Source organism: Cherax quadricarinatus, chromosome 5 (genome assembly GCF_038502225.1).
Source record: "Cherax quadricarinatus isolate ZL_2023a chromosome 5, ASM3850222v1, whole genome shotgun sequence".
NCBI lineage: Eukaryota > Metazoa > Arthropoda > Malacostraca > Decapoda > Parastacidae > Cherax > Cherax quadricarinatus.
The window spans coordinates 71,482,451-71,495,471 of record NC_091296.1 but is presented as its reverse complement, the minus strand read 5'-3'; the positions used below and the strand labels follow the sequence as shown (position 1 = coordinate 71,495,471).

Genomic DNA, 13,021 nt, shown 5'->3' with positions numbered 1-13,021 from the left:
ACTCAGTGCACTGTTTACCTAGCTGTGGAAACAGTTCTCTCCTGCTTTGCTTACATTTTTGACAGTCATTTGGCCAAATTTTGCTTTTCTAACCATGGGTCCTAAGAAAGTAAGTGTATAGGACAGTGCTGAGAAGAAACAGAGGATGATTTCCATGGAATTAAAGTATGAAATTATAGATAAACAAGCGAGATGTCAAGGTTCTGGGTAGAAGGGGAAGCAGGGGAAGCTGGCTTGTAATTCAAATGTTGGCATGTAACTCAAAGCAAAAAATAGACTGATCGACGGCTTGTATCTCAAAAAACTAGTACGTTGGGACACTCGTAAGTCAAGATTCCACTGTACTTACACTTTTAGCAGTAATCTTAAAAACATGATAATTGAGTCAGAGTTGAATAAACACCATCTGATACTTGCAGGAGATTTCAACATAAACCTCAGCCAAGCAACTGACCCTCCAGTAGCTGATTTCACAAACACTATGAACAACAGCTTGTTGCTACCCTCTATAACAAAGCCAACAAGAATCTCTGAGACAAGTGCCACATTACTTGACCGTATCTGGACCAACATGATATTCCCACTACAAGCAGGTATAACACAGACACCACCACAGACCACTACCCTACCTTTCTCATAACCAATTTATGTTAATAGCCTCAAGAAACAAGAAAGATCTCATCTCGCCTGCATGATAAGACATCGATAAACAACCTAATACTAGCACTAGGTGCCACTGATTGGCAGAGAGAGCTGACAGTAATAATATCGATAAAGATGTTAAATTTTTTTTACATAAAACCCTAAACCTCTATAACAAGAATTATCCAATCAAAACAAAACAGATCACAGAAAAGAGACTAAACAGCCCATGGCTAACAAAAAGTATCCTCAAATCTATTAACCCTTTGACTGTTTTGGTCATATATATATATCTTATGAGCCACCGTGTTTGACGTACATATACTCAAAAATTCTAGTGGCTTCAAATCAAGGAGAAAACTGGTAGGCCCACATGTGAGAGAATGGGTCTGTGTGGTCAGTGTGCACCATATAAAAAAATCCTGGAGCACACAATGCACAATGAAAAAAAAAACTCCGTTTTTTTTTATTAAAACGCCGACTTTGTGGTGTATTTTCGTATAGTATTTATGGTTGTATTCTCGTTTTCTTGGTCTCATTTGATAGAACTGAAAACATATTATAGAAATATAGGTGATTTTAATTTACTATGAAAAGAACCTTGAAATGGAGCTCAAAGTAGGGGAAATGTCTGATTTTTGCCGATGTTCAAAAGTAAACAAATGATGTCATTGTCCAGTAAATGTCCAACTAGCCATTCTAATATGCAGTCATGAATGGGTTAACATTATTTATACAATTATTACAATATTTCAGTAGTCTGCATAACAGTAAATCTTCTATTTATTGTTTGAATAAGAATTCAAAATAGAAAGCAAGAATAATATCAGAGGGGCCTGGAGATGTGACTGATGAACAAAGAAAATGTTATTTTAGAGCCAGGAATGTCTGCATTGTTCATTCTGCACCCTACTTTGAAATTGTCATATTTTTTAATTTTTGTGAAATTGGCCAAATTATTTGCAAATTTCTGACCATGTTGTTGGGTAGCTGAAATTGGTAAATGGGCAGTTTCTTGTACTCAGTCGATAGAAAGAATGGAGTTCTAAAGAAATAGGTATGAGTTTGGTCGACTGGAACAATGGAATTAGCCGAAAATAGGGCTCAAAGTGGGTGAAATCGCCAATTTGTAGATATCACCGAGGTCGCTAACTTTGTCATTACCATCAGGAAAAGATTCTCTATCATTTTGTAAGATTTTTTTTTTTTTTTTAATTCTCGACACCAGGAGACACCTCAGGATTTGGGGTTGCGACAGTCATGGAGTTAAGCCAGCCAGTCAGCTAGTCTGTGGGAGAGAATGCCAGTTCACCATCAAGCTTGCCTCAGCCCATTCTCCAGCTTGCCTCCTCTCATCTAACCTGCTCCTTCATGCTATGTACATAGTTATAGGAATTTCAAGTCATCCAGAGTGGTTTAGGCCAGTTAAGCCAGCTGCTTCTCCAGTTAAGCCCGTGGTTCCTAAGCCACAAGATTTAGTGTGCCAGTGGGTGCACAGGACCAGCTAGGTTGTTCCGTCAGCTTCCTCCACCACTCGCCAAATACCCACCAAAAAGCCTTATCTACCTGTGGTATTCTTCACCCTTCTACCAATTACACACTGGGTCAAAAGCTGTATTTCACCAGTGTCATCAGTACGACGCCTCTTAGGGTGACTAAGACAATTAACTGCAATATGGCCACAGTAGCCAGAGTTCCAACAAGTCCACTGACTATGGTTATAATCACTCAGTACACTGGTCTTAGGCAATTACTGCGATGGTTGTCTACCATGATTTGTCACTGTGACACAAACAAGAAGTGGTGCTGACCGAGGCATATGTGTGAAATTACTTTTGATACACGGAAAGTACCCTGGGGGCACAAGGAATGTACATGATTTAGGGCTGTAAGCAGTTCCATCTTCACAGTTGGAGGATTAGCCTCATAAGCACACATAGAAGCATGTGGCACTAGTTCTTTGATTGTCCCAAAAGCTACTATTTTAGCAAACGACGCTGTGAAGTTTTTTTCCTCGTCAAGGACAAAGGCTGAGGAATGGACCACATTGATAAATGATGATAAAAGTTTATCTAATCGAACAGCAAATGCACTCAACGATTCATTGGTCATGGGTGTAGCATTCATGAGTTCCCTAAGGACGACATATGGACCAGCTGTTTTCACTGGTACAAGGAAAGAACGTATCAGCTCCTCATATTGTGACCACTTAGTAAGATTCCGGAAGTCTCTCATTTCGAGGCAATACACCATTTTCAGAGCGAATGACACTGAGTGAAGGCATGCAAAAGGAATATTTTTCTACAATTACCCCCACTCCAGTAAAACTATACATGTACAGTGGACCCTCGACCAACGCTGGCATCGTCTAACGATAAAATCGCCTAACAATGCATTTCTGTGTAAAAAAATTGGCTCGACCAACGGTGAAAAACTCGGGTAACAACATTCGTCCCAAACACATCTGCCTGTCCATCCAGGCTGAGCACGCCTCAGCTGCCCTGCCTTCAGCTAGTGTTCCATTGTTTACAAGCCACTGCAGATTATTCCAGAGTTTCTAGTGCTTGTAACTGCTAAGTAAGCCACCATGGGCCCCAAGAAAGCTTCTAGTGCTAACCCTGTGGCAAAAAAAGTGAAGAAAGAGATAATCACAAAGTATGAGAGTGGAGTACGTGCCTCCGAGTTGGCCAGGTTGTATAACAAACCCCAATGAACCATCGCTACTATCTTGGCCAACAGAAAGGCAATCAAGGAAGCTGTTGTTATGAAAGGGGCAAGTATGTTTTCGAAACAGAGATCGCACATACTCGAAGATGTTGAGAGACTTGTTGTTGTTGTGGATAAATGAAAAACAAATATCAAGAGACAGTATTTCTCAGTCAATAATATGTGAAAAGGCAAGGCAGTTGCATGACGATTTAATTAAAAAAATGCCTGCAACTAGTGGTGATGTTAGTGAATTTAAGGCCAGCAAAGGTTGGTTTGAGAGATTTAAGAATCATAGTGGCATACACAGTGTGATAAGGCATGGTGAGGCTGCCAGTTCAGACAAAAAAGCAGCTGAAAAATATGTGCAGGAATTCAAGGAGTACATAGATACTGAAAAATTAAAACCCCCATAAGTGTTTGTGACGAAACAGGCCTGTTTTGGAAGAAAATGCCAAACAGGACCTACATTACACAAGAGGAAAAAGCACTGCCAGGACACAAGCCTATGAAAGACAGGGTAACTCTCATGTTTTGTAGTAATGCTAGTGGGAATTGCAGAGTGGAGCCTCTACTCATGTATCACTCTGAAATTCCCAGTGTGTTCAAGAAAAACAATGCCGTCAAGGCTAATTTGTGTGTGATGTGGAGGCAAACAGTAAGGCGTGCGTCACTAGGGACATTTTCTATAACTGGTTCTATCATGTGTTTGGCCCTACTGTGAAAAATTACCTCCTGGAAAATAAACTGGATCTCAAGTGCCTCCTGGTATTAGACAATGCTCCTGCTCATCCTTCAGACTTGCCATAGTGAATTGCAGGGCACCTGAGTTTCATAAAAGTGAAGTTCTTGCCTCCTAATACCACTCCTCTCCTGCGAATGGACCAGCAGGTCATTTCAAATTTGCACATGTGTCTAATTTATCAACATGTCGGTTCTCTGAACCATTCCTCTACATTTCAAATTTCAAAAAACTGTACACCAAAGCAGTGTTTTAAAAGTGCTTTGAAGTGACCTCAGACACTCAACTGACCATAAGAGACTTTTGGAAAGATCACTTTAGTATCCTCAATTGCATAAACCTTACAGGTAAGGTTTGGGAGGGAGTGACTAAGAGGACCTTGAACTCTGCTTGGAGGAAATTGTGGCCAGAATGTGTACAAGAGGAGGATTTTGAAGGGTTTGGGGCTAACCCTGAGGAGCCTATGCCAGTTTTAGAATCTATTGTGTCATTGGGGAAGTCCATGTGGTTGGAGGTTAGTGGGGAGGATGTGGAAGAGTTGGTGGAGGACGATGATGAAGAACTAACCACTGATGAGCTGTAGGAGCATCTGCAACAGCAAGAAACCACAACTGAGGAAACTGCTTCAGAGGAGGGAAGAGAGAGATGGATAAAGTTGCCTTCTTCAACAATTAAGGAAATTTGTGCAAATGGATTGATGTGCAAACCATTATGGATGAAAGTCACCATGCTGGTGACTTTTACAATGACAATGTTGTGGCCCATCTTAGGCAAATCTTAAAGGAGCGCCAGATACAGAGATCTATGGACAGATATTTGGTGCGACAGAGGGTCAGTGACTGTCAAGTTGTCCCCAGTGGCATTAAAAAAGAAGGGAAGTAACCCCGGAAAAGGAATTGCTACACAAAGTCCTTATGGAAGGGGGTTCCCCTTCCAAACAATAATACACTTCCATCATCTCCACTCCTCCCATCTCATCACTCATCACTACATCTTTAATAAAGGTAAGTGTCATTTATTCTTCATGTAGTATTTATTGTGCATGTATCATCGTTTTCTGTCTAGGAAAATGTATATTTCATGTGATTTTTTTTTTCCATTCCTATTTTAAAAAAATTAATTTTGGAATGATAAATTGGGGAGGAAAAATTTCGGGGAAAGGATTAACCTCTTGTTTTTGTCGGATATAAGCCAGGAAAATTGTTTTTATGAAATACCAAACCCCGAGGTCAAATCAAGCAGGGGAAAGCAGGCCCCATTGGGGAATGGATTTTCGGGGGACCACATAAAAATCCCAATGCAGGATAATAGAAAAAACCATTTTTTGGGTTAAAATGAGAAGGTTATTTTCAGATAGTATTCATCCTGATTTGTTTCATGGCTCCAGATAAAAAGGAACAAATTTAGAAATAGAGATGATTTGATTAGTTTTTTTGATGAAAACACTTGAAATTGGGTCAAAGAAAGGGGGAAGTTCTTTTTCCAATGTTCAGGAGGAAATCACACCCCACTCCCAAAACATCAACTGGGGAATCAATTTTCATAGTATGATACTTTTTTATACCATTTTTTCAAAATGCAGTTCATAAGAAATTTTTTATTTTTTTAAAAAAAACAAAATAGGCAATAGTAATATAAGAGGGGGAGAGACAGACAATTAAAAAGGTAGTTATTTTTTCAAGAATGTTTACAAGTTTTTTCTGGGCCCCATTTTTAAAAGGATTTTTTTTTATGGGGAAATTTGGGCCCAAAAACCCAATTTTACCATTTATTGGGATTAAATTTTGGGGAAAGGAGTTTTTGACTCATTTATAAAAAAAAGGAGCAAAAAAAACATGGCAATTGGAACAACGAATTCAAAAAAGGGGCCGGGGGGAAACGCCCAAAGGCCGGAGACCCCAACTTCACGAGGGAAATTTCCCAAATTTTTAAACCCAAAATTTTCCCACTTTTCATTACCTTGGGGAAAGATTCTATTATTTTAAAGAAAAAAAATTTTTTCCAAAAAATTTCATGAAGTTTCAGAAAGGGGTAATGGTTGGTTAAACGTTTCAGGGGCCACTTCTAGTTTTTTGGTTTGGGGCAAAAAAACGCCCACCTACCCAACAAACTGCCCGCACAAAATTCTCATAGGTCCCCAAACCTTTATCCCAAAACCCCGGGAAAATGTTTTTTTGAATTTTTCAAACAGAAGAAGGTGGGGGAGGGAGCACCCCAAATCAAACATTTTGGGCCTTTTTTTGTTTTCCCTCCAACTTTCATTTTTGGGGTAAGGAATGTTATCTCCTTATTTTCTTTAAATTTCAATATGATAAAAAAAAAAAGGGGAAAAATATTTTCTAAAAATTTCATTTGGAAGAACCCTTTTGGAAATCCAAAAAGTTGTTTTGGGGCTTTTACTCAGAAACAATCAAGTAATTTTGGGTTTTGGGAAACCCTTAAATATTTTTTCTCCAAAAAAAAAAAAAAAAAAAGTTTAAGTTTTTAATGTTGCAAAATATCGCCTTTATTTTAAAAATTAAAAAATTAAACCAATTTCCTAATGCCACATTGCAGAACAATCATTGTTGTATTATTCCTGTGAAAATCATTTAAATTACTTCAATAATAAAGGCTGGGCCTCATGAAATAAGTCAACTTCTGTGATAATCGCCTAGAATGCCAGCCAGACTCCCATCTCGGGGAAAAAAAAATTTTCTGAGAAAATCACTTTTGTTTCAGTATTTTCCTTATGAAACTAGTGATCAAGTGCAGTTACCATCTCCAAAACTCCATTTTTCTCTTACTCAAGGCCAAAGAACATGTTATGGGAAGAAGGGGAAATTATTTTATATGCGATATTGTTGGTGGACACGCCATATTATGGCCTATTTTATTCATTCTAGAGTATTTAACATGTTTCTATGTTATTTATAGTGTTCATTATGTCATATTAGATCAATTGTGATAGATAAATAAGCCATAGAGTTGATATTAGCATTATACTGAAAGGACAGTGGTACTTTGACTTACGAGTGCCCCAACTAACGAGTTTTCCGAGTTACGAGCCATCGCTCGGTCGATTTTTTGCTTTGAGTTGAGAGCCAAAATCCAAGTTACGATAGAGCTTCAGATATGTCGCCACTAGTTGGCAGCGTATCTGAAGTCAAATCCAACACCGTGCCCAGAGGCATGTCCGGTACTTCGTCCCATCCCACACATACCTGGAAGGATAATACAGTGGACCCTCACCTAACGAACGCATCCCACAATGTTAAATCTGCCTAATGAAGGGTTTGAGCGTAAAAATTTTGCCCCGCCTAACGATAAAAAATTCGCTCAACATGATTCATCCAGGACCTGTCCACGCTGCCCAGTGGGTACCAGTGTTTACAAGCTAGCCAGTGCGGTCGCATCTACGCATACATTCAGTACATTTCACATTATCCCAGTGTTTTTAGTGCTTGTAACTGCAAAGTAAGTCACCATGGATCCCAAGAATGCTTCCAGTGCTAACCCTGTGGTAAAAAGGGCAAGAATTAGTATGGAATTGAAAAAAGAGATTAAGTAAATGTGTGCAAAGTGGGTTGAACTGCAAACCTTTATGGATGAAAATCACCCTAACACAGCTATTGCAAGCCGTGCTGGTGACTATTACAATAACAATGTTGTGGCCCGTTTTAGGCAAATCTTAAAGGAACGCGAGGAACAGAGCTCTATGGACAGATTTGTTGTGCGACAGAGGTCCAGTGACTCTCAAGCTGGTCCTAGTGGCATTAAAAGAAGAAGGGAAGTAACCCCAGAAAAAGACTTGCTACCTCAAGTCCTGATGGAAGGGGATTCCCCTTCCAAACAATAACAACTTCCACAATCTCCCCTCCTCCCATCCCATCAATCATCACCAGATCTTCAATTAAGGTAAGTGTCATGTATTCTTTATTTAGTAGAGTAGTAATTGTGCATGTCTTCTTTTTTGTATATTTCATGTGGTAAAATTTTTTTTTCATACTTTGGGGGTGTCAGGAATGGATTAATTTGATTTCCATTATTTCTCATGGGGAAAATTAATTCGGCTAACAATAATTTCGGCTAACGATGAGCTCTCAGGAACGGATTAATATTGTTAGGCGAGGGTCCACTGTACTCTCCCCACTAATCTCAGATTATAGAGAGGCACCTCGTCCTTTGTTTGGTTCTCGTATAAATCCGGGGAAGAGGTAACCTCCATTTCAACACTCCAAGTTTTTCCAGAAATATTAAGGAAGGTCTCCGTAATATTTACCTGCTTCAAGGAGGTTCCTTCAGTGGGTGTAGTACTGATGGCAGTGGGTGTAGTAGTTATGGTGGTGGGTGTAGTAATGGGGGTGGGTGTAGTAATGGTGGTGGGTGTAGTAATGGTGGTGGGTGTAGTAGTTATGGTGGTGGGTGGAGTAGTGATGAGTAGTGATAGTGGTGGGTAGTGATAAGTGTAGCCAGTAAGTTACATTATGTTTTCCAGCCTCCACCTCTGCCAGCATATAATAGTTAGTCCAAGTAGTCTGATCTCCAAGGTAAATACACTTTATAAAACCAGTTTATTTCTTTACATTCTCTTTTATTATGTCATTATATTTTGATACAATATTTCTTATTTATAAATACATTTTTCTTATTTAAAAACTCATAACAAAAAACTGAGGTGGTTTTTGGGGGGCTGGAACAGACTGATGGCATTTCAATTAATTTCAGTGAGGAAAATTGATTTGATATAGTACAAGCAAATTAAGTTACGAGTTGGGTCACGGAACAAATTAAATTCTTAAGTCAAGGTACCACTCTATTTTCTCCTGCCTCCTGAGAGCGGGAATTCTGCTGAGGTAATCTAATGTTCCCAGACTGTGCCTCATTGACTGCAAGTCTATGTATCAGCTCTGCCCACTCTCATATGATGCCAAATCATAATAATAATAATAATAATAATAATAATAATAATAATAAGAGGAGGAGGAGGAGGAAAAGGAGGAGGAGGAGGAAAAGGAGGAGGAGGAGGAGGAGGAAAAGGAGGAGGAGGACGAGGAGGAAGAGGAGGAGGAGGAAGAAGAGGAGGAGAAGGAGGAGGAAGAGGAGGAGGAAGAGGAGGAGGAGGAGGAGGAAAAGGAAGAGGAAGAGGAAAAGGAGGAGGAAGAGGAAAAGGAGGAGGAAGAGGAAAAGGAGGAGGAAGAGGAAAAGGAGGAGGAAGAGGAAAAGGAGGAGGAAGAGGAAAAGGAGGAGGAAGAGGAAAAGGAGGAGGAAGAGGAAAAGGAGGAGGAAGAGGAAAAGGAGGAGGAAGAGGAAAAGGAGGAGGAGGAAAAGGAGGAGGAGGAGGAGGAAAAGGAGGAGGAGGAGGAAAAGGAGGAGGAGGAGGAAAAGGAGGAGGAAGAGGAGGAGGAGGAAGAGGAGGAGGAGGAGAGGAGAGGAGGAGGAGGAGGAGGAGGAGGAGGAGGAGGAGGAGGAGGAGGAGAGGAGAGGAGGAGGAGGAGGAGGAGAGGAGGAGGAGGAGAGGAGGAGGAGGAGAGGAGGAGGAGGAGGAGGAGGAGGAGGAGGAGGAGGAGGAGGAGGAGGAGGAGGAGGAGGAGGAGGAGGAGGAGGAGAGGAGGAGGTGGAGAGGAGGAGTAGGAGGAGAGGAGGAGGTGGAGAGGAGGAGAAGGAGGAGAGGAGGAGGTGGAGAGGAGGAGGAGGAGGAGGAGGAGAGGAGGAGGAGGAGGAGAGGAGGAGGAGGAGAGGAGGAGGAGGAGGAGGAGGAGAGGAGAGGAGGAGGAGAGGAGGAGGAGGAGGAGAGGAGGAGGAGGAGAGGAGGAGGAGGAGGAGAGGAGGAGGAGGAGGAGGAGGAGAGGAGGAGGAGAGGAGGAGGAGGAGAGGAGGAGAGGAAGATGAGAGGAGGAGAGGAGGAGAGGAGGAGGAGGAGAGGAGGAAAGGAGGAGGAGAGGATGAGAGGAGGAGGAGGAGAGGAGGAGAGGAGGAGAGGAGAAGGAGAGGAGGAGGAGGAGGAGGAGGAGGAGGAGAGGAGGAGGAGGAGGAGGAGGAGGAGGAGGAGGAGAGGAGAAGGAGAGGAGGAGAGGAGGAGAGAATGAAAGGAGAAGAGGAGGAGAGGAGGAGGAGAGGAGGAGAGGAGAGGAGGAGGAGGAGAGGAGGAGGAGAGGAGGAGGAGAGGAGGAGGAGAGGAGGAGGAGAGGAGGAGGAGAGGAGGAGGAGGAGGAGGAGGAGGAGAGGAGGAGGAGAGGAGGAGGAGAGGAGGAGGAGAGGAGGAGGAGAGGAGGAGAAAGAAACTGATGATTATTATTATGGGATGTGAGCAGTCATGTTGCCGAGCAGCAATGTCACCACACAATATAAATGACTAATTCCTTGCAGGAATGTCGTTGAATACTGATTCTTGTACTATTGTGTTGTCAGTGAGTTAAACCATTTTTCTATATGATTAACTCAATTTTCCATAATTTTTTTCACTTGCGTGCCTCGCACCCTGGGGTACCCCTTATCTTATCACACATTTTCACCATATTGTCTATGGGGACTTTTTCACCTGTGTTCACTGTGTCATCATCATAAACAGTGTTAGTTCCAACACCATATTCTTCAATAAGATGCCTCACTGACACTGCCAGTGCTAGGTCACACTGCCATGTGACGGCATTGGAGTTATGTAGAGATGACTGATGCTCCACACTCCACAAAAAAACTTCGGTTTGTGGAACTTTTCAAATTTCAGAATTTTGGATAAAGGGATGTGGACCTGTATTTATATCAATTTCTTCTACTTTGGTTGTATGTATTATGTTTATATATGTAGCACATTTCTTACATAATTTTGAAAAAAGTATCAAGGATTAACGAAAATGTCTATAATAATGTAATACAGTGGACTCTCGGTATCGGCCATTCCGAATATCGGCCAACTCAGTTATCGCCTGTCTTTTTGTCCAAAATTTTATTCTGGTTATAGGCAGTTATTTCACTTACTGGCCATGTTAGACGCGTCCAGCTGCCCACCCGCCAGCCACTTGCATGTTCGTGAGTCAGTCTGGCTAGGTCTCTGCTCATTCATCCTAACATTTTGCTATAAGCCATTGTTTTTTGCAGTTACTGATTGAGTGGAACTGAAAAATAAGCAACCATGGGCCCAAAGAGAGTTCCAAATAAAGTTCCTTTGGTAAAGAAAGTGAAAAACACAATGGAATTTAAGAAAGAAGTTGGTGAAAAGTTTGAGTGGTGGTTGAGTGCTAGAACTTGCCAGGATGTATGGGAAATCCAAATCAACAATCACTTCCATCCTGGCAAAGACAGTAGAAATCAAGGAAGCTAATGTTGCGAAAGAGAGTTTAGCTGGGAGGCAGGGAGTGTAGCAGGCAGGAAGGGAGTGTAGCAGGCAGGCAGGGAGTGTAGTGGGGAGGCAGGACCCCAATGGAAATTAGGTTCTTGACACACATGCTGTGGAAGGGAGGCAGGGAGTGTAGCATGGAGGGAGTGCAGCAGGGAGGCAAGGAGTGTAGCATGTAAGGAGTGTAGCAGGGAGGCAGGGAGTGTAGCAGGGAAACAGGGAGTGTGGGAGGGAGGCAGGGAATGTAGCAGGCAGGGAGGAAAGTAACCCCAGAGAATGCTTTGATACCTGAAGTCCTTATGAAGGGGGATTCTCCTTCCAAACAACAATCAGTCCTCCCTCTCTCCTCCTCCCTGTCTTCTGTAAGCCAACAAGAATCTTCAATAAAGGTATGCAATAGTGATTTAAATGTCCATTTATTTTATTTAGTTCTCATTGTTTTGTGCATGTAAAACTATAATTAATCTTTAACCCGTAAACGGTCCAAACATATATGTACGTTTTTACCGCTAGTGCCCAAACGTATATATACGTTTTATTTTTCCTGCCTTCAAATTTGGCATGATTGGCCTGAGATGCCTTGTCAGCACAGAATGGGTCCTAACACTCAGTGTGCACGGTATTAAAAAAATCTGGGACCACTTAGTACCTTGTGGGAGCACCAGTTCAAATGAGTGCCAGCTAGAGCAAACAGCATAGCAAACACCTGGGATTCACTGATTTCATGTAGTATTAATTCTCCCATTTTAAGAGGAAAGTGATTCTGACCCCAAGTTTAGTGGCTCTGAGATGGATGTGGCCATAAGTGGTCGATGAAACATCAAATAATCTGAATAATAACGCATGTGCAACATTTGTGCAACACCCTTTCAGAATGTCTTATAACCTATGCCCTAAGTAAAGAGAAACAATTCTGGCAGGCTGACTGGCTGGCTGGCTGACTGGCTGGCTGGCTGATTGGCTGGCTGGCCAGCTGCGTGGCTGGCTGGCTGCTGGCGGCCTGGCTCTATCTCCGTTTGTCTGTCTGTCTCTCTGTCTCTTTTTATCTGTCTGTCTATTTCTGTCTCACAGGTACACATAAATACAAGTATACATAGTGTAAATTACCTAGGATAACCAAAAAAAATCCAGACAAAGTGCTATACTCTGCTTGAAGATATGAGTAAACATGATGGCACAGTCTTGTGGCTCTCTATGAGACAGAGAAATAGACAGATAGACAGGGAGCTTCATAGACAAATAGACAGAGATGTTTGTGTACCAGCAAAAACAAAGCTCTATGAACAGATTTGTTGTGCAACAGAGATCCAGTGACTCTCAACCTGGTCCGATGCTTATCAAATGCTCATCAAATGTCACCTCTAATCTTTTCTCATCAAGTGTTATCACTGCACCCTCAAGTATGCTCCTCAAACGTCAGCTCTTATCAGATGTTATCTCATCTTATCATGTCACTGTCAGAGGTGGACTTTGTTTTTCATGCTTCAAGGGAACTTATTATTACGTATTATTACATACGTATTCTTCTTCTCCTCTTTCTCCTTCTCCTTCTTCTCTTTCTCCTTCTCCTCCTCCTCTTCCTCTTCCTCCTCCTCCTCTTCCTCTTCCTCCTTCTC

General features: G+C 41.8%; 1 protein-coding gene across 17 annotated transcripts in view; it reads right to left on the bottom strand.

The window, feature by feature from the left end:
- LOC128684992 (longitudinals lacking protein, isoforms H/M/V) overlaps positions 1-13,021 on the bottom strand; it is a 331,763-nt gene that overhangs the window by 204,220 nt on the left and 114,522 nt on the right. For 2 of the 17 annotated variants that reach the window (XM_053771415.2, XM_053771416.2), the window contains exon 6: positions 11,694-11,765. The exons of the other annotated variants lie outside the window; for them this stretch is intronic. In XM_053771415.2, the coding sequence (XP_053627390.1) occupies positions 11,703-11,765 (63 nt within the window). In that variant the 3' untranslated portion in view covers positions 11,694-11,702. The remainder of the gene's footprint in view (positions 1-11,693; positions 11,766-13,021) is intronic. 17 annotated transcript variants of the gene reach the window in all.